We start from the raw sequence: 21143 nt of genomic DNA, 5'->3' as shown, positions 1-21143 counted from the left end.
TTCGTAGCGTGTTCACTTAACAGAGACGCTTCAGTAATGCTCGTAGCGCAAACACGGGAAGAGAGAAAGCTTGCCAGATCCAGAGACGCAATGTGCAGCACTGGACCGACGACCTTCGGGCTTAAGAAGAGCAAAGTAATACGGAACAGGTGTTTTAATACACTGGTGATTGTGACTGTGGGAGTGGTTGCGTGCTCGGGGGTGTGTGCTGGGATCGGCTGCTTTTAATAAAGTGACAGCACCAATAGTTTTGCAGAGAAATACCTTTATTTTACAACTTTTCCCCCCGAGTTATTACAATTAAGCACTTTCAATAAAGTGACAGCACAAAAAGTTCTCCAAAGAAATACCGTAAGATTTTTCCTGTCCATATTCTTCATGACTTCAGGACAAACTCAAATGTGCAATGCAAATCGCAAAGTTATTTTATGCAAATGAAAAAGTATATTATACCAATGTTGAGCACCTCAATGTCCTCTATCATCACTTTTAATCATTTAAATCCTTTCTCCATCACCAATATCATTAGCTTGAACACAACTACAAACAACACTGATGTGAAATGAAAGATACACTCTATCATTTACATGTAGGGCATTTAGCAGACGCGCTAATCCTGAGTGCTTTGCCATCTGTTCACAGAATTAATTCTAAATAGTACAGTAGATAGGTCAGAATTCAAGATACACTCTAACCAGAATACTACTACACTACAGGAATCAATGCAAATACCTAGAAGTACACAAAAACATAGGTTGAATATTGCAAAACTACAGGAATTAAAATGGTTACCTACAAGAAATGCAAATTCACCATAGGTACTATATCATAAAACGGAAAGTACTATGACAAGTGTTTTAGTCTATTCTACAGATGAGTCTTCAATCCACATTTGAAGACTGCTAGGGACTCTGGTGTCTGGACAGCCAGAACAGGTCTTGAAGCTTGTTTTCCATGAGACTTTAAGCATGGCGTTTTAAGCCGAGCCGTACTTCAAAGTTCAAAGTACTCGAGGTTTGGATGGGGCTTTGACCATTGCCATCATGTAGGGAGGAATTGGTCCATTTTTGGCTTTGCAGGGAAGCATCGAGGTTTTAGATCTGATGTACAGTGGGGAAAATAAGTATTTAGTCAGTCACCAATTGTGCAAGTTCTCCCACTTAAAAAGATGAGAGAGGCCGGTAATTGACATCATAGGTAGACCTCAACTATGAGAGACAAAATGTGAAAAAATTGAGAAAATCATTTTGTCTGACTTTTAAAGAATTTATTTGCAAATAATGGTGGAAAATAAGTTTTTTTTTTTTTTCAATGTGAGTAACGCAAGAGATATTCAATGTGAGTAACGCAAGAGAGCTTGTAACGGTCTTCATTAATGTATGGATGGTCCCGTAGAGCTGGAACTCAGACTGTGTGAAATAAACCAAGCTTCTTACCATCTACAAGACGTTTGTTTCCGGCCTCCTCCCTGTGCTCCACGACTCATCCCCTGAACTCGGTTGCAAAGCTCCCTTCTATCCGGGTTGGAGTGGAGACTCGATATCCACTCCCCAAAGCATTACAACTACAAAATGCCGACACCAAATCAGTGGCCTATGGAGAAAGCTAAACCAGTAAGCACATTGATGTGTACATCGTTTAATGTGTCTATTAATCAATTTCTAATCAGCGACAGAAAAGGTTCGATACGTTCCTAGCAAATTATACTTAATGCTACCTCAGAGAAATGCTCGACAACTATTTCAAGGTTCACCTCACCTTTAGACAGAATTTGAGTACACTAGGTTGCCAGATTTAGCTGCGAGCTAAATTTCAATTAACCCTTTAACAAAGACTTGATATACCGCATATAGTGTTCTTTAACAGTGACTGAAGTTTTTAACGCATCTGAAAATTTGATATTAATATTTTATTGTTTACATTTATTAAATGAAACACAAAGTGAAATATGTTTTCAGACTAGGCTAACTAGCTAAGGTTAGGTTACATAAATCAAGAATGTTTTCTTACCTGATGTCACCAATAATGCTTCACTTAAAATTTCTTGCTCTGTGCCCCGTTTCCATCTTATTTTGTGGAATCATCCAACGATAGTCTGCTCAAAAGAATAATTTGACAGGCAGATGTAAAATAATCCAGGTAGCTAACTAGCCACCGTAGCTCTAGACTGAGTGAATGTAATGTCCATCGCCAATTCACTCACTGAAACGGACGTATTTTCAAACTTGACCAAGAGAGGCGCGAACAGTTGCCATTGGCCAATTTCCTGAATTTCAGCGTGGTAACGTAGCAACTATAGAAAGTAAAAATATTTATATTTAAGTTGTGTTACATTTAAATGAATGTTTTTCCAACAGATGCATCTTCAAAATCAATCCAGATCAAGGGACCAAAGTCACACGAAAAGAAAAGGCACGGCAGTATGTTGTTAATCCAAGGATGCGGAGCCTCATCTCCAAAATTGCCAATTTTGAGTAGACAGAGTAAATGTGAATGTTAGAATGTGAATTTTAAGAGCTTTCAACAAGCTAAATAGTTTATTGGCTATTTTTGTGTGCATTTTCACCAAAACTTTTAGTTAAAAGGAAGAGGAGTTCAGTGTATTTTTGTTGGCTGTGCTTTTGCAAAGAAAAAAATAAACTATTGTACTGGTGTTGCCTTAGGGTCAGCAGTCAAGCAATACATCATTCATTTCCAAGCCTTCCGTCATGTTGGTTATTCACAGAATAATGGCAAATATGCTGAAAACTCACGGAATAAACAACCTTTTGTGGCAGCTAACAGTAAAAGTCAATAAGATTTTTATTAAAATAACAAGGATTTTTGTTTTTTAATGGACAAACCTTTTATATAACAAACCGCATGTTTAATTGCAGATAAGAAAGCAGAAAGATTCCATATAAATTAATAGTATATTTTTCTTTAAAAAAATAAAAATGCATGTAACTTGTAATTATTAACATTATACTTAAAATATAATATAAATTAAAATAACATATGTTGTTAAATTACAGATGTCTGTAATTTTACAGGTTTTTTATACAATTGGGAAGAAAGTTTAAATACATTTTAAATTTACAGTTATTTTCTATAAAATTAGGATTTTTTTACAGTGTAGATCAGACCTGGGCAAACCACGGCCCGCGGGCCACATCCGGCCCGTTGTGCGTCCCTGTCCGGCCCACGAGAGGTCAATCATAAATTTAACAAATATCTATGTCGTGCGTGCAATACAACTGTGATGCTTTTATTTTGAAAGCACTACGTTTTTGTTAATTCCGTGTGGATGTACGTGCTTGTGTGTGAGCTGTGCAAGAAACACTGTAGGTGATCAGCGACAAGTTAAGGCAAAATGTATACTTTCGCGAGAGAACGTAGCACGCGACTCCGCACCCCTTGCACGAACCTCCGCGAACGGCGGAACATTTACGTGACAAATTATAATTGTGAATTGTGTTCCAGGTTTGAAAAGTGCTGGAATGTTGGCTAAAGTACTTGAACATGCTTGAAATTGTAAGTGTATTTCGATTCACAACAAATGAACAGGGGGTATTCCAGAAAGCGGATTCAGTGATGAAACAGGGTAAGTAAACTCAGAGTTAACGAAAACTTAGGGTTTTCCGTTCCAGAAACCGAGCTTAGAGGGAACCTGAGTCAGCTGGGAAATATTGAAATGGACCTTGAAAGTGCCGTAGAAGTGCTTTAAAGCTAGGTTTAAACCGACGCGGCGCGAACATCGCGGGGGTCCACGCGGCGAAAATTACGTAATCGCGGTTGCTCTGCCCGTGCGCGAGGGCCTCACGCGCTGTTGATTCGCGAGGTCGTGCACCTCTCGAATTTTGTAACTTCGCGTGCACGCCGCGCCTCAGCGCGATGGACAAAGTCATGTTTGCAGGGTTCATACACCTTTATAAGGTGGAATTAAAGCATTTGTACGTCACTTTCAAGGTCCATTTCAATATTTCCCAGCACATTAAACTTAATTAAGTTAAATATTTATACATATACTCGAAATGATTCAAAATAATTCACTTTTTTATCACATTATTTAATGGTTGTTTAAAGTCTTCACATTCTCCCATGTTTCGTCCTGGAATTACAAGAGGCTCGTATTTGTTAATGTAATACAAGAAAACTGTTCATTCAGATGGCTATTTGTTGTGAAACGAAGTAGTTACAATTTCAAACATTTTCAAGTGTTTAGCCTAAATTCCAGCACTTTTCAAATCTGAAACAAAAAGCAACATTAAAATTGGTCAGGTAAATGTTCCTTCCATTGTTTTTGAGGGGTGTTTCTTTATACTAACACACATTGTTTCGGAGAACACTACACAGAATGTGAAGCGGCAAGTATAAACGCCTCCACCGTTTGCGGAAGTTCGTGCGAGGTGGGCGGGGCCACCGTAATGACGTCATTTTTATTTGTGTGGCCCTCTGACACAATTCAGGTTTCTCATGTGGCCCCTTGTAAAAATGTATTGCCCACCCCTGGTGTAGATCAAAGTCAATGTAGGCTACTGGAGATATAGCCAGGGGAAGTATCATGATGCAATCACAATACAGTGTAATTCATACTGTATAAATGCAAAGTGGTATTTATTTTCAGTGAATTAGTTGCTACCAAGTAATGTTTCGATTGTTATATGTTCAAGACATTCAAGCATGAGTGTAACAAACTAAAGACAAAAAACACTAAAAAGTCTGTTTGTGTAGTATTGTTTTTAATACGTCTCTAGAGCATTTACAGACTTTCAGAAGAGTCAAAAACACCACCATGGTTTCCATGGAGTCCCAGTTAAAACATTTATGCACATTTCACATCAGCTTTAGTCACATATAAAAAAATTATTAAATTATTGAAACACATTGAAATTTCAGGCCTAATATTTTACAGGAATCCAAAACACACATTAACTTGTATGTTCACTTTGCAAGCAAGTATAGTCCATGCTGTCTGTAGGTCATGTAATAGAGGTGATGCTGAGATTTTAAGGAGGGTGTCATATCTAGCCCCGCCTCCCAGTCAATCATGTATGGCTTTTTAGTCTGTTCAGTCACGCCCCATGTTACTTCCCCTTCAGTTGTGTCTCATTTGTAATGTAGTTCTGGTATTTAATTGTTGGTGTTCAGTCTTTGTGGGTTATTGTAAGGTGATTGTGCATATTATAGTGAAACTTATTGTGAAAGTAAAAATTATGGTGATCGTTTGTGGTCTTGTGCAGTCTGTTGTGTATTGGAAGGCAGATTTGGTTAATCTTTTAATATTTCTGTTTTGTTCATGGCTTCTCGTGTCTGTAGATGTCCGTTGGTGTAGTTTGTTATACAAGTTTTAGTGTTCTGTTATATGTCAGATTGCTGGTCGAGTCTGTTGTCTTTATGTCTAATCTGTGTTAGGCTGTTAGTTCCGTTAGTGTTATCATGTCTCATTGTGCTCGTGCTGTTCGTGTGTCTACTGTCAATTTGTGTGCAACCCCATAAGTTCAAAGTAAAACCCATTTGTTAAAAATCCAATCCCCTCAGAGACTGTGTCCGCTTCCTGATTTCGCAACACCGGCCACGTCACAGAATAATCCACCATTAAAGACAGCAAGGGAGCCTTACGAGGTGAGGGATTATCAGGAAGAGGGTTACGGTTATCTTCCAATGCGTATCTTGTCTGAGGACTTGATTAATCAGGTTAAAGGTGGTGAACCATTTGAGCTACCCTCCTCGATTTGTCCCTCCCACGAGATCAATGAGGAGTGTAGGGGTTTCACCTACTAATCCTTTAAAGTATATATAATTTGTTTTACTTTAATTATTAATCAGTCTCATTAATTTAGAATCAGTCTCATATTCTAATCATACCAGAACCACAACATTTAGTTATCAACTAAAGGTAATTAATGGTTTGGTATCTGAAGGATTTAACTGTGAATTCTTTGGAGGTTTTGGCAAAAAACAACCACTTTTGAATGAGATCAACACAGACAATCTGGTGAAAATAAATGATACATTTGAGCATACTACAGACCATTTAGCAATTAATTAGAACCTTTGTATAAACTTTAATGATAAAACTCAGTTTACCTGCTGCTGTGAAACAGAACCCCCGCTTTCCGCCATGTTTGAAAACGCTGGGAAGCTGGTGGGGTGGGCGTGGCTTGGTCCAAGAGGCGGTTTCAGAGCTCTGTGTCAGTCCCGAATCAGTGACCAATGGAGATTGCAGAGGAACGCCTTCATCCAAGACCCTCCCACACGTGAAATGTGTTCAAAACTCAGCAGCAAAAATTGAAGCAGACAAAAAAAAAACAACGGAACCAAAAACTGTCAAAATGCAAAAGAAGACAAATTTCAAGTAACCAATTATATTTTTAAAATATACATTTGATATATTTTTTCTGTTTTGCATTCACAACATATAATTTCTGCTCTTGATGCTAAGAATTTTGCCTGCAGATTTACTTTTGCTTCTGTGCAATTTTAGACACAAAAGTCACACCATACAGATGTGCTTACCTATATTCTGTGAGCATTTGTGAAAACATGAAAATGGCAAACAGCGTCCCAAAAATATATTGCTATGCTAGTAGGGAAGAAGAGAGTAGAATATCTGTGTGAGGAGTAATAGGTTGTATAGAAGTTAGGAGGTAACGCCGGGTACACCCCCCTTAGTAAAGAACCTACTGCATTGAAAATGCAGACATGTGGGCAGAGATGAAGCCAGGAACATCTCCCTTTTAAAAGGTCAGAGATCTGGACAAATAGCTACATGCCTACAGGCTAAAGGGTTACATGTAACTTCATATAATGTCAGTTTTGCCTCCCCCCCCTGGCTCAGGCTAGAGGTCCACTGACTGATCCTTATCTATGGCTATCCCACCTTCCAATGGCTCCATGTCTTTGGCTAGTGAATCTAGCAGCTTTAAACGAGGGAAATGTTCAAGGACATGTCTATTAGAATAGGTAGGTGGACCTTCACTATCCAAGTGTAACTCATGGTCAATAGGATGCTTACTGCCTCCTGCCTGTCTGTGCCTAGGTGGCAGTAATGAGCCTTTATGCATCTCAAATTTAGAAATATATGCATATGCATTTCTCCTTGAAAAAAGAGCTGGAGCATTTAAGTCACTGTACGACCATGTGCGTGGATCAGTGGAATGATGCTCAGCATTCATACAAGGCTTCCTATCTGCTGTACCTAATGAGATGTCCCTGGTCATGTACATCACTCTCCTAGCCTGTGCATGGGTCAGTGGAATGATGCTCAGCATTTAAGTAAGGCTTCCTAGCTGCTGTACCTGACGCGTTGTCCCTGGTCTGGACATCATGCAGAGAATAAGGAGGGCCGGAAATAGCAGGATTAGTTTTACTCTCTTTGTTACTCAAGAGTAAGGGAGCAGAAGCTAGGGATGAGAAAGAGAGTAAGTTAAAGGTAGTGGCGAAGGCCGTCAACCTCAGAACTGAGGTTAGCAGTGTCCTGTTTAACAAGTCTATTTTTCCTTACGTTCTTCTAAGCTAGCCTGCTGCTGACATAGAAGGAACATTTTAAAAACTAGACCTGGAACGGTAGGGGTCTCTTCAAAGGAGTCCTTTAGAGGTTTGTCAACATCCTTTCAACCTGGTTCAAGCATCTGAAGGAGCTGAACAACCAAAGATGGACAAGTATTCTGCTTTAGGAAAGCCATGGTTAGTCTAAGCGTACCTATAGACTAGTTCAAAAAGGGAAAAAAACAAGTCAGCTTCAGTACAATCTGGCTTAGCTAATGTGCCAGGACATTGTGTCTGGCAAGTGTGGGCAGGTAAAAGGGTAATAACTAGGTAGACAAGCCAAATTGAAACTTGGGGTAAAAAGAGTTGTGCAAAAGGTGATGGTACCTGTAACTAAACACTAGCCACTGGATAAAAGACTGCAACAGTGAAGTCTGATAACTGTACTAAATAGTTATCCCAATACTTCTGCAGTACAGGGGAAATCAGTGGGATGCCACACAAGTTAAAGTAACTGAGTTACTGTTGAAGTAGTCAGAGATTAAAAGTTGGTTTAGTATGGTACCTATAGCAGGATAATTTGGAGGGGTTTATTCTCCAGAGCACACTCCTGTGTGAAAGCGCTGGTGCCGTTGAAGATGACTCTGTTGAGTAAAACTCTTCCCACACTCCGAGCAGTGATATGGCTTCTCTCCTTTATGAATGCGCTGGTGCAGTTGAAGATTACTCTGTTGAGTAAAACTCTTCCCACACTCTGAGCAGTGATATGGCTTCTCTCCTGTGTGAATGCGCTGGTGTTCGTTGAGATTACTCTGTTGAGTAAAACTCTTCCCACACTCCGAGCAGTGATATGGCTTCTCTCCTTTGTGAATGCGCTGGTGCAGTTGAAGATTACTCTGTTGAGTAAAACTCTTCCCACACTCCGAGCAGTGATATGGCTTCTCTCCTGTGTGAATGCGCTGGTGATTTTTGAGACTACTCTGTTGAGTAAAACTCTTCCCACACTCTGAGCAGTGATAAGGCTTCTCTCCTGTGTGAATGACCTGGTGTTTTTTGAGACTACTCTGTTGAGTAAAACTCTTCCCACACTCTGAGCAGTGATATGGCTTCTCTCCTGTGTGAATGTGCTGGTGCAGTTGAAGATTACTCTGTCTAGTAAAACTCTTCCCACACTCTGAGCAGTGATATGGCTTCTCTCCTGTGTGAATGCGCTGGTGCCGTTGAAGACTTCTCTGTTCAGGAAAACTCTTCCCACACTCTGAGCAGTGATATGGTTTCTCTCCTGTGTGAATGTGCTGGTGCCGTTGAAGATTACTCCGTTCAGTAAAACTCTTCCCACACTCTGAGCAGTGATATGGCTTCTCTCCTGTGTGAATGCGCTGGTGCAGTTGAAGAATACTCTGTTGAGTAAAACTCTTCCCACACTCCGAGCAGTGATATGGCTTCTCTCCTGTGTGAATGCGCTGGTGTTTTTTGAGATTAGTCTGTGTAGTAAAACTCTTCCCACACTCTGAGCAGTGATATGGCTTCTCTCCTGTGTGAATGCGATGGTGTTTTTTGAGATTACTCTGTTCAATAAAACTCTTTCCACACTCTGAGCAGTGATATGGCTTTTCTCCTGTGTGAATGCGCTGGTGTTTTTTGAGATTACTCTGTTCAATAAAACTCTTTCCACACTCTGAGCAGTGGTATGGCTTTTCTCCTGTGTGAATGCGATGGTGTTTTTTGAGATGACTGTGTTTAGTAAAACTCTTTCCACAATCTAAGCAGTGGTACCTTTTCTCCTTTTCCATGCTTTCAGCAGTCTGACATACTCCTCATAGATCAATGTGTTTAAGTAGTTTATGTGTTTAGGAAAGTGGACAGCATTAATTCCTAGAGGAAAAAGACATTGCAAATTCATTGTTAGATGAAGATGAAACAATCACGACAAAGAACTGTTTGGGCTCTGCATATTGCTAAAGACATTCATTCTAAAGCATGGGTTAAAGCAAGAAATTTTTATTTGACTGAAAAATATTCCTGGCAAAAGACAATGCCAGCAATTACTGAAAATGTGGTGTAGTTGGGAGACAGCCTCTTTTGCCCAATTCTACACAATACACACATTTATAAAGTATATTAATCTAAATAGCCTGTGTAAGGAGAGGAGAGAATCTATGAAGGGACAAAATGCAACACCTGAGCAATAAATGTACATAAATATTTATATAATGGAGTTATCTGGGGGTTCTCCTCCAGAAAATTATGTAAAGATCAAGTCAAATTTAGTGAATCCTGGTGAGTTTTAAAAAGGTATGAAGCTCTCTTGGTTTTATCAAATTCACTATCGCAAAAACAAGCAGTTAGATTACCTGCTTTAAGTAGGCAATAAAAAAAATGTAAAGTTCAAAAACGGCAATTTAAATCACACCACTGGATAGAGCCTTTAAATACAAACAGAACAACACCATCCATGTTAAAATTTGTTATAAATAAGAAAGTTGCGCCTATAAATAAGAAAAATGCGCCTTTTTTCTCCAACTGTATTAAAGCTAAATGAAGAAAAGTTTAATATAATATAAATAACCATAACTTCTATATTTCACCACAAATTCAAATAAAATTCGAAATGTAGTCAATTTATAGTATGGATATGACATTATAATATTCAAAATGAATGAATGAATATTTAATGATTCATCTTTACATTAATTAATAAATAAGTCAGGTCAGGCCCGTTGACAGGTCTTGCTGGGGCCCGAAAGTTTCATGTGCCCCCCCCCCCCCCCCCCCCCCGCTTACGTCATTTGAATTTCCTCTGTAGCAGTATATAATATAGCCACACATAAAAGCTGTTTCTGACAGCTTACTGGTTTATACTTGACGCGTCGCGGCATTTCAATATTTCCCAGCACGTTAAACTTTTTTTTTAAAACATTTTTAAATTAAGTTAAATATCTATACGTATACTCGAAATGATTCGAAATAATTCGCTTTTTATCACATTATTTAATGGTTGTTTATTTTCAAAACACCCAATCTTAACGTCTTCACGTTCTCTCATGTTTTGTCCTGGAATTACAAGAGGCTCATATTTGTTAACGTAATACAGGAACTGTTCAGTCAGACAGCTATTTGTTGTGAAACGAAGTAGTTACAATTTCAAGCATTTTCAAGTACTTTAGCCTAAATTCCAGCACTTTTCAAACCTGGAACACAATGCAACATTAAAATTTGTCAGGTAAATGTTTTTCCTTTCTTTTCTGCGCTACAGATTTCTGTTTACTTTAACTATCCACCACTGTATTTCCCGCTGTTGGGCGGGTACCAGCCGGCTACAGTCGGTGCTGGATCAAACCATTTTTCAGTGGGAGGTGGGGGTGTATGCACTTAATGGAAAATATGCAGATAGGTAAAAAAAAAAAACATATTTTAGCCATTGAGCTTATTTTGAGTACAGAAATTCATAGTAATGAAAGATTTCAAGATTATTTAAAATTATAGACTTTAAATAAAAATAAATTGCTGGGCTCTTTGATGGGCCCCCCTGGCGCTGGGGCCCGGGACAACAGACCTGGCTGTCCCTCCCTGTCGACGGGGCTGAGTCAGGTAATCATTATGGTAAAAAAAAAAAACTAAATTTCTATTAATATTCTAAGAAAATGCTGTAACCTAAAGATTTTGTTAACACAGACACAAAATGTTAAAAACAGGCATGTGGGCATGATTCATTCAATAATAATTTATTTATTAATTACTGTTATTAAAATGATTGGATACAGGACCACTCTAAGATGATTAATTATGCAAATAAAGTTTAAAAGAATTACAAGTATTACGATTATAGTTGACACCGCTGTCATCCATCTAGCGCTGATGAGCACCAGTGAGAGGATCATATTTCGGCCTCAAAACAGAAAGCAAGCGCGGGTGTGTGGTTTATTATTATGATTTGACAGATTTTTCGCCCAAAAAATTCAAATGACGGAAATCCGTGGTGGTGACGGAGAACTTTAACCCATGTTCTAAAGACAATCATGCTTAAGCCCATCAGGAGACCGTGCTAGGCTTCATTACTTCACTAAAATGAAAACACTTGTCTATGTTGTGATTACGTGTCTCTCTCTGGTTCAGTGCCACTCTATATGCCAGTCTATAGGGACTTTTATTTTGTAGGGCTCATCAACTTTATTTTCAAAGTTGTTCTTTTCCTTCCTTTCTCTCTCATGGTGCTGTAGAGCTGCTTGGGTCTGTTGATGCTCCTTATGAGTTCCAGCAGTGTGATTTGATCTTTTAAAATATTGTGCATCAGAGAATTAATCTATGGGCAGCACCAACAAATCACAGAAAATTCACCTGTGCACACGATTACTCAATGTGCCACGTTTCCAGGTAGACTGAAGGTGAGAATTATGTTGGCCTCTTTAGAAAATGCTCCTGCTAAAAGTGTGCAAAAAGTCATGATCCACAAAGGACATTTTTGGTACGTACGTATTTGTATGTGTAGTGTGATGTATTAGAAAGTTGCTGTCCATTTGCTTGAAAGTCACATATGAATTTACAACTATCGCATTTTGAATTTTTAAGTCGTGGTTTTCATTTGATAATTACGTTGTGTTTGTATGCAACTAAAGCATTTTGAATTTGTAAGTTGCATTTTTCATTTGAAAATTACGTTATGTTTGCTGGCAACTAGTACATTTGCGGAATATGTTCTGTTTGTTTACAATGATTTGGCAGCATTACAACTCCATAGCAGAGTTACTGTCCTGTTCAGAAGGGTCTATAACCCAGCCTGTGTGTGTAATGAGATTAGGAGGCTGTTCAAAGACCCAAAAACAAACTAGGCTGCATTATGTATTCAAATCCAAAAGGTACAATTGGGCCTACTGGCTACCTGTATGGTGTGTGTGTGTGCTTTAAACTGTTGCTTATTTATATGAATTTTACTGAGAAATTTATCAGTCGCATGTTTAAAATATAACTCACCACTTCAGAAGATCTCAAATGTCTCACTGTTAAGACAAGTTTTTCAACATTTCTGTTGGACTGAAAATGATTAGAATAAAATAATTTAAAAATTCCACACTTCACAATCATTCAAATTGACATAAAAAATAAAATATGCACATAAAAACAGGTAAAGAAAATGGATGAAATCTAAGTGCAGATATTAAAACCCATGAATTGATGTTCTGAACCTTAATTAAATATATCTAAAAATGCTCATAATTTGCTTTTGATACCAAACTCAAATATGAAGATGGCAAAAGCCTGCTAAATGGCGATTTGGTTGCTTATTTTCACAATTTGGAGCTCTATAAAATACACAAATCAAATTGTTATCAAACCAGTCCACTACATTCTTGAAGAACACTTCCTAATGTATCATTCCTGTGATTTGCAAGTGTTTTTACTGTAGCATTTTGGAATAACGTGATAGCAAACTCCTGATACATGACGATTCATTTGCTTATTTTCAATATTTGGGGCTCTATTAAATACACAAATCAAATTGTTATCAAACCAGTCCACTATATTCTTGAAGAACACTTCCTAGTGTATTATTACTGTGATTTGCAAGTGCTTTTACTGTAGCATTTTGGAATAACATCATGGCAAACTCCTGATACATGACGATTCGGTTGTTTATTTTAAATATTTGGAGCTCAATAAAATACACAAATCAAATTGTTATCAAATTACTCCACTACATTCTTGAAGGACACTTACTAATGTATCATTCCAGTGATTTACAAGTCTTTTTACTGTAGCATTTTGGAATAACGTGATAGCAAACTCCTGATACATGACGATTCATTTGCTTATTTTCAATATTTGGGGCTCTATAAAATACACAAATCAAATTGTTATCAAATTACTCCACTACGTCTTTGAAGTACACTTACTAATGTATCATTCCTGTGACTTACACGTGTTTTTACTGTAGCATTTTGGAATAACATGATGGCAAAATCATGTTAAATGGTGATTTGGTTGCTTTTATTTACTATTTGGGGCTCTATAAAATACACAAAACAAATTCTTATCAAACTACTCCAATATATTCTTGAAGTATACTTCCTAGTGTATCACTCCTGTGATTTGCAAGTATTTTTACTGTAGCATTTTGAAATAACATGATGGCAAAATCCTGATACATGACGATTCGGTTGCTTATTTTTATTATTTGGGGCTCTATTAAATACACATATCAAATTGTTATCAAATTACTCCACCATATTCTTAAAGTACACTTCCTAGTGTATCATTACTGTGATTTGCAAGTGTTTGCACTGTAGCATTTTGAAATAACATGATGGCAAAATCCTGATGCATGACGATTCGGTTCCTTATTTTCACTATTTGGGGCTCTATTAAATACACATTTCAAATTGTTATTAAACTACTCCACTACATTCTTGAAGTACACTTACTACTGTATCATTGTTGTGATGTACAAGTGTTTTTACTGTAGCATTTTGGAATAAGAGGCTGGCAAACTCCTGATGCATGACGATTTGGTTGCTTTTATTCACTGTTTGGAGCTCAATAAAATACAAAAATCAAATTATCAAATTCCTCTACCACATTCTTGAAGTACACATCCTAGTGTATCATTCCTGTGATGTACAAGTGTTTTTACTGTAGCATTTTGGAATAACATGATGGCAAACATGGACACAGTAAACTTCCACTTTGTCTGTTTCTCCCTCAGGTTTTGGCTGTTTTTATGAAGGGAAAGACAGGAGCTCTTTTATCCATCATTGCTCTGTAGAGTCTTCGCCTTAGTTTTTTCTCCTCAAAATGGCACTCGTACGGTCTGACTCCTTCACATAAAACTGTAGCAAAGGCCAGTGCATAAAGTCCACAGTGGCTACCCGACTGCTGAATTTGCACAGCGGGTCTCCTGAGGAGGAAATAGGGTGCTTTTGGACGAAGCATCCAAGACAGCATTTGATGCGTGGTCTTATTAATTGATGCATTCAAACTGTCATAAATGCAGACCTCGTTTGGCCCACAGAAAATGTTGCTTGCTGTAATCCAGTGATTGTCATTAATGTTTAGTACTTGTACAAATGGCTTTTCTGTCGTCCGAACAATCCCTCCACGACTACTACTACTTTTAGCAATTCCCGTTTAGGGGTCGACACAGCGGATCAAACTCCTCCATCTGGCCCTGTCCTGAGTGTCCTCCACTGACACACCAGCCACTCTCATATCCTCTACCACTGCATCCATAAACCTCCTCTTAGGTCTACCTCTCCTCCTCTTGCCTAGAAGTTCCACCCTCAAGACCCTCCTACCAATATACCTCTCCTCCCTCCTCTGTAAATGTCCAAACCATCTCAATCTCGCTTCTCTAACTTTATATCCAAAACATGCTACATGTGCTGATCCTCTAATAAACTAGTTTCTGATCCTATCCTTCCTCGTCACTCCAAATGAGAATCTCAACATCTTCATCTCAGACACCTCCATCTCCCTCACCTGTCTCTTTGTCAGTGCCACTGTCTCCAGTCCATACAACATAGCAGGTCTCACTACTGTCCTATAGATCTTTCCTTTCGTTCTAGCCGACACCCTTCTATCACAGATCACCCCAGGCACTTTATGCCATCCACCCCACCCTGCCTGCACTCTCTTCTTTACCTCTCTTTCACTTCCTCCATTACTCTGTATCCTCGACCCTAAGTAGGTAAACTCTTCAACCTTCGCCAAATCAACTCCTTGATAATTTGGTAACTGTACATATCCACTGTCTGCCCTCTCATTTACACACATGTACTCTGCTTTACTCCTGCTCACTTTCATTCCCCTGCTCTCCAAAGCATATCTCCATCTTTCCAAGCTCACCTCCACCTGCTCCCTACTCTCACTACAGATCACAATGCCATCAGCAAACATCATAGTCCAAGGGGACTCCTGCCTAACCTCGTCGGTCAGTCTGTCCATGACAATTGCGAACAGGAAGGGACTCAGGGCTGATCCCTGATGTAGTCCTACCCCCACTTTAAACCCGTCTGTCATTCCTACCGCACATCTCACTGCTGTCACACTGTTCTCATACATATCCTGCACCACCCTCACATACTTTTCTGCTACTCCTGACTTCCTCATACAATACCACAGCTCCTGTCTCGGGACTTGATCATAAGCTTTCTCCAAGTCAACAAACACACAATGTAACTTCTTCTGTCCTTCCCTATACATCTCCATTAACACTCAAAGCAAACATAGCATCTGTGGTGCACTTAGCTGGCATGAAACCATACTGCTGCTCACAGATCTCTACCTCTCCTCTAAGCCTAGCTTCCACTACTCTTTCCCAGATTTCCAGGGTGTGACTGATCAACTTTATTTCCCTGTAATTACTACAGCTCTAAACGTCGCCCTTATTCTTGAAAATCTGCACCATTATGCTTCGTCTCCACTCCTCAGGCATCTTCTGACCTTCCAAGATTCTGTTAAATAACCCAGTCAAAAACTCCACTGCTGTCTCTCCTAAACATTTCCATGCCTCCACAGGAATATCATCTGGTCAACTGCCTTACCCAGTCCCACCAGGATTTCGCAGGCCTTTTTTGTGATTTTTGCGGGCTAAAATGTTTGATGTTGCGGGTGTTTTTCAAAAAAATTGCGATGGAAGTTGCGGTGTGTTTTTGCTTTTTTGTGAGTACATTGCAATAGGGAGTAAATGTTGTATGGTTTCCTCTATTTAGTAGTCCATTTTAATTATCTATTTACCTATTTATTCAGGGTTGCCAACTTTTCAAGATCGCTTGGAGTGAGATTTGAGCCTGGAGGGGGTGGCGAACATTAATTGTTGACGGGGGGCGGGGTTAGCGAACCTAAGTTGTTACCGGGCGGCCTGTAAAATGGACACAAATTAAGTATTATATCGAGATCGATCGCCAGTGGTTGGCGCCAGAGCGAACTAGTAACTCATAGATATGGATAAATAAACTTTATCTCTGACTTTAAACTTTATCTCAGTTTAAAGTTTAAACTTATAAACTTTATTTCAGACCCCTGCCGCTTGCGTGCGCTGCAGTGACTTCGCGGGCTACCGTTGCATTGTGGGAAATGTAGTGTTTGTGCGTGCAAAACACCATCGGGCGTCTGTGGCCTGCGGGCCGGTTCTAATAGTAATTAAATATTATCCAGGGGGGCATAGATAATCAATTCGCGGGTCGGATCTGGACAGTTTATCCCCGCTTTCATGTAGTGTACCGGGATACTGCTTTTCCCGGTCTTTTTGCCGTTATTTTCGTTGCTCATGCTGCTTTCAGTCTGCTCCTCTTGAACGTATATACAGAAGTAAGGCGGGAGTTTGTCGACGTCACATCAAGACGACATCAGTGATTTGTCAAATTTGCGGGAAAGTTGCGGTGATTGGCTGAAGTTGCAACACCGCCCTGAATTCGCGGGGTTTGCTTGAAGTTGCGTTGAAGTTGCAAATCGCAACATCGCGACTTTCTGGAGGGTCTGCTTACCACACTTCATTCTCCGAATTGCAGCCCTTACTTCCTCCTTGCTCACTTGGGGCACTTCCTGATTCACAACCTCTACCTCTTCTAACCTTCTTTCCCTTTCATTCTCTTGATTAATCAGTTCCTCAAAATACTCCCTCCACCTTCACAAGACACTCTCCTCACCAGACAACACATTTCCACCTTTATCCTTTATCATCCTAACTTGCTGCACATCCTTCCCATCACAGTTTCTCTGTCTGGCCAATTTGTACAGATCCTTTTCCCCTTCCTTAGTGTCCAACTTCTCATAAAGCTTGCTATATGCCTTCTCTATAGCTTCTGCCACTGCTCTCTTTGCCTTACGACACATCTCCTTGTACCTCTGTCTACTTTCTTCATCTCGCTGAAAATCCCAACCGCTTTCCTCTCAAACTTTCACCACCTCATTCCACCACCACGACTCCTTGTCTATCTTCCTGAGGTCACACCAAGTACCCTCCTAGACACATCCCTCACTGCATTTGAAGTCTCATCCCAGGTATCCAGAACTCCACCACCATTACCCAGTACCTGCCTCACCTCATCCCTGAATTTTACACCGCAGTCCTCATCCTTTAACTTCCACCACCTGATCTTAGGTTCCGCTCTCACTCTCTTTCTCTTCTTCACCTCCAAAACCATCCTACATATCACCATCCTATGCTGTTTAGCTACACTCTCCCCTGGTAACACCTTGCAATCACTAACCTCTTTCAGCTTTCATCTCCTACAGAGGATATAATCGACCTGTGTGCATCTTCCCCCACTCCTATACTTTCCGTGTGTTAACTACAGCCATCTTTATCCTTTTAGCAAAATCTACCACCATTTGTCCTTCCGTATTCCTTTCATTAACAACATATCTACCCAACACCTCCTCATCACCACTGTTCCCTCCACCAACATGTCCATTTAAATCTGCTCCAATAACCACTCTCTCTTCTTTAGGAACCTGCAAAACAACTTCATATAACTCTCTCCAGAATTCTTCTTTCTCCTCCATATCACAACCTACCTGAGGAGCATAAGCACTGATGACATTCATCATCACCCTATCAATCTCTAACTTTACACAGATCACCCGGTCACTTACTCGCTTTACCTCCACTACACTCTTACTAAACTCATCCTTCAGGATTACCCCTACTCCATTTCTCTTCCTGTCTACACCATGATAGAAGAGTTTGAATCCACCACCAATGCTCCTGGCCTTGCTCCCCTTCCACTTGGTCTCCTGTACACACTTCCTCCTCTCCATCGCATCAGCTAGTTCTCTCCCTTTACCTGTCATAGAGCCCACATTCAACGTACCAACTCTAACCTCCACCTTCCTGCTCTGCCTCCTCTCCTTCAGCTTCAGAACCCTCTTCCCCCCTCTCCTCCTTGTCCCGACAGTAGTCCACTAATGCCCTGTTGGACAACAGCACCAGTGGCGGTCGTTGTTAACCCGGGCCTCGACCGATCCGGTATGGAATATCTATTTTTGATCCGCATCATTTGATTTGGCGCAGTTTTTACACCGGATACCCTTCCTGACGCAACCCTCCCTATTTATCCGGGCTTGGGACCGGCACTAAAATACACTGGTGTGTGCACCCTAGTGGCTAGGTTATGTTATTTCAAAATGCTACAGTAAAAACACTTGTAAATCACAGGAATTATATATTAATAAGTGTACTTTTGATATGTGTATTTAATAGAGCCCCAAATAGTGAAAATAAGCAACCAAATTGTCATGCATCAGGATTTTGCCATCATGTTATTTCAAAATGCTACAGTAAAAACACTTGCAAATCACAGGAGTGATACACTAGGAAGTGTTCTTTAAGAATATGGTGGAGTAATTTGATAACAATTTGATTTTTGTATTTTACAGAGCCCCAAATAGTAAATAAAAGCAACCGAATCGTCATATATCAGGAGTTTGCAATCTTGTTATTCAAAAATTCTACAGTAAAACACTTGTAAATTACAGGAATGATACTGGACTGGTTTGATAACTATTTGATTTGTGTATTTTATAGAGCTCCAAATAGTGAAAATAAGCAACCAAATCACCATTTAGCAGGCTTTTGCCATCTTCTTATTTGAGTTTGGTATCATGACTTAAAATGCCCAACAGTTAAAATAACTGAAAAGCAAATTATGAGCATTTTTAGATATATTTAATTAAGGTTCAGAACATCAATTCATGGGTTTTCAATATCAGCACTTAGATTTCATGCTGCGTCGTTTCCCAAAGCGCTACCGTAATACCGCATGTATGCGCGTAAGTGAGTTTTCAATGTCGATAGCACGACCGAGCTTTTGCGAAGTGCAGATGGCGTGACCGCAGTGTTATCTGGCTAGTTCGCGCTAGACATCCATTGTAAAAACAGTTTAACACGTTGAATTTTCCACCAACTTAGTCAAGACACGAGATTCAACCGTGAGGTAACGGAACGAACAAAATAGTGTGGTTAAGATTTGGTTAAAAGGTGTTAGTGGTACGTATTACTAAGTTAAGTACTTACAGGTCAACCAGTAGTCCCAACACTTCCAAACAGGAGACAATAGGCGCAACTCCACTAAACGCCCGATGCTGATATTGAGAATAAGGAAACCTGTGGTCTGTAATGTCCGATGGTGACGGTAGGTAGAGGTGGGCGGATCGATCCAAATATCGATACCAACGCTGGTACTAATTTTGAGCAATGCTCGTGTAAAAAGATTAATACTCAATCTTTTAAACTCTCCCGCACGCACTGACTGCTGCGTACGTGGATTCATCAAAGTCTCCTCTCTGCAGGGTTGCCAGGTCCTACAAAACTATCCCGCACAAAGTCAGTGTAAAACCCGCCCCTCAGAAGTCTAAACTAGCCCAAAGCCCAAAGTTGTCGACGGGGGGGTGGCGAGTGTTTAAAATGGAGACAAATTAAGTATTATATCGCGATCGATTCTTAGTGTTGACTTGTAACTCCCGCGGTGGCTCAACTCAAAAGTAGCTCAAAAAACCGCACCCCGCGACCCCAGAATTTTTACCCGCGGCTAGATTTTCAAACAAGCCCAATTTGGGCGTGAAAACCGCGAACCTGGCAACTATGTCTGTCTGTAAGAGCAGCGTTGCCAACTCCTCAGTAAGGAAAGTCGCTATTGGCTGTCCTAAAAGTCACAAAATGGCGCCATCGCTTAATTTGCATAATATAAGCTGTAAAAGTTGTGGGAGAGAAAAAAAAAAACAAAATATGTTAGAGTGACTGACTGGTACTGTATGAGATAAATTTAGAGATTTATTTTGTATTACACGGAAGACGCATTTATATTTACCACAAAAAGTTGGTAGATTTGTCGCAAATCTACGGTGGCCATGAAAGCCCATCGCATTGCAAAAGCAAAACGCGCTGCAAGTACGAAAAGCAAATGCATCAAAATGACGACGCGTGCGAATAATCCGTGTATCATTCGTTCATTTGATATTCAACTGAAAATCAAAATCGGAAAATCAAAAAAACAGTTCATTATTTTGTTTTTCGTTTTGAATATAAAAACAAAAAAACAAACCAGGCTTGTATTTTTCAGTTTTTTATTTGATGATCCAAACAAATATAGCTAAATTAAAAATCGGATTCGGAGCCGAACTTGATTTTGATTTTTTAACTTGACCCATTTGTGTGCCCCGAAAGTTACTGATATGTTATTCATCGTGGTATTTGTTTGCACGGGAGTGCAGTTCTACTCTGATTGTAGCCTAGACATTGGAACGTATATTGTTATAGACAACATGACCGGACTGGAACCACATACTAGTTTAATAATTAAATATTTATTTGAAGGTGGTAAGGCGCGTGCAGAGATTTCGTGCACATTGCGTCAAATACTGCGATAAAGTTGGTTTCACGTTCCCATGTTCAGAATTCGTTCTTCAATAGCTTTAAGACAGTTATAGCAAAAGTGCCAAAATATGCAAATTCTATTTCTAGCAACATAAACAACCACCTACAACTCAGGAATAGCCGTATTTTACATCGGGAATAGGCGTATTTTAAATTGTAGATAACATCCTATTTAAAATAACTGCTGTCACCTCTGCAACGTCTAAGGCACCAAATTCTGAATACACGAACGTGAAACCAACCAACAGTGGTGTTCCCTTGTGTATGGTCCGGTGTTGTCATGTTTTGTAGTGCTCGTTTACTT

At 39.6% G+C, this 21143-nt stretch overlaps 1 protein-coding gene and 1 long non-coding RNA gene across 5 annotated transcripts; both read right to left on the bottom strand.

Moving 5' to 3' along the window:
* Positions 1–292: 292 nt before the first annotated feature.
* LOC143510088 (uncharacterized) lies at positions 293–6275 on the bottom strand. 2 transcript variants are annotated; one of them, XR_013129893.1, is made up of 5 exons: positions 6070–6275; positions 2204–2293; positions 2011–2095; positions 1437–1593; positions 293–1100 (listed from the first exon to the last, which is right to left on the bottom strand). It is a non-coding gene; the product is annotated as an uncharacterized LOC143510088 (long non-coding RNA). The 2 variants fall into 2 exon arrangements; XR_013129894.1 differs by having other exon boundaries at positions 1437–1564.
* A 147-nt stretch (positions 6276–6422) lies between these two features.
* On the bottom strand, positions 6423–19758 carry LOC143510075 (uncharacterized). 3 transcript variants are annotated; one of them, XM_076999081.1, is made up of 3 exons: positions 19481–19758; positions 12442–12501; positions 6423–9345 (listed from the first exon to the last, which is right to left on the bottom strand). In XM_076999081.1, the coding sequence occupies exon 3, from the start codon at positions 9261–9263 to the stop codon at positions 8061–8063; it is 1203 nt and encodes a 400-aa protein (XP_076855196.1). In that variant the 5' UTR covers positions 9264–9345; positions 12442–12501; positions 19481–19758; the 3' UTR covers positions 6423–8060. The 3 variants fall into 3 exon arrangements, with proteins under 3 accessions (XP_076855196.1, XP_076855197.1, XP_076855195.1); XM_076999082.1 differs by lacking the exon at positions 12442–12501 and having other exon boundaries at positions 6423–7622; positions 8036–9345; XM_076999080.1 differs by lacking the exon at positions 12442–12501.
* Positions 19759–21143: the final 1385 nt, after the last annotated feature.

Source organism: Brachyhypopomus gauderio, chromosome 3 (genome assembly GCF_052324685.1).
Source record: "Brachyhypopomus gauderio isolate BG-103 chromosome 3, BGAUD_0.2, whole genome shotgun sequence".
Lineage (NCBI taxonomy): Eukaryota > Metazoa > Chordata > Actinopteri > Gymnotiformes > Hypopomidae > Brachyhypopomus > Brachyhypopomus gauderio.
Note: the sequence above shows the minus strand (reverse complement) of the source record. Positions and strands in the feature narration are given on the sequence as shown.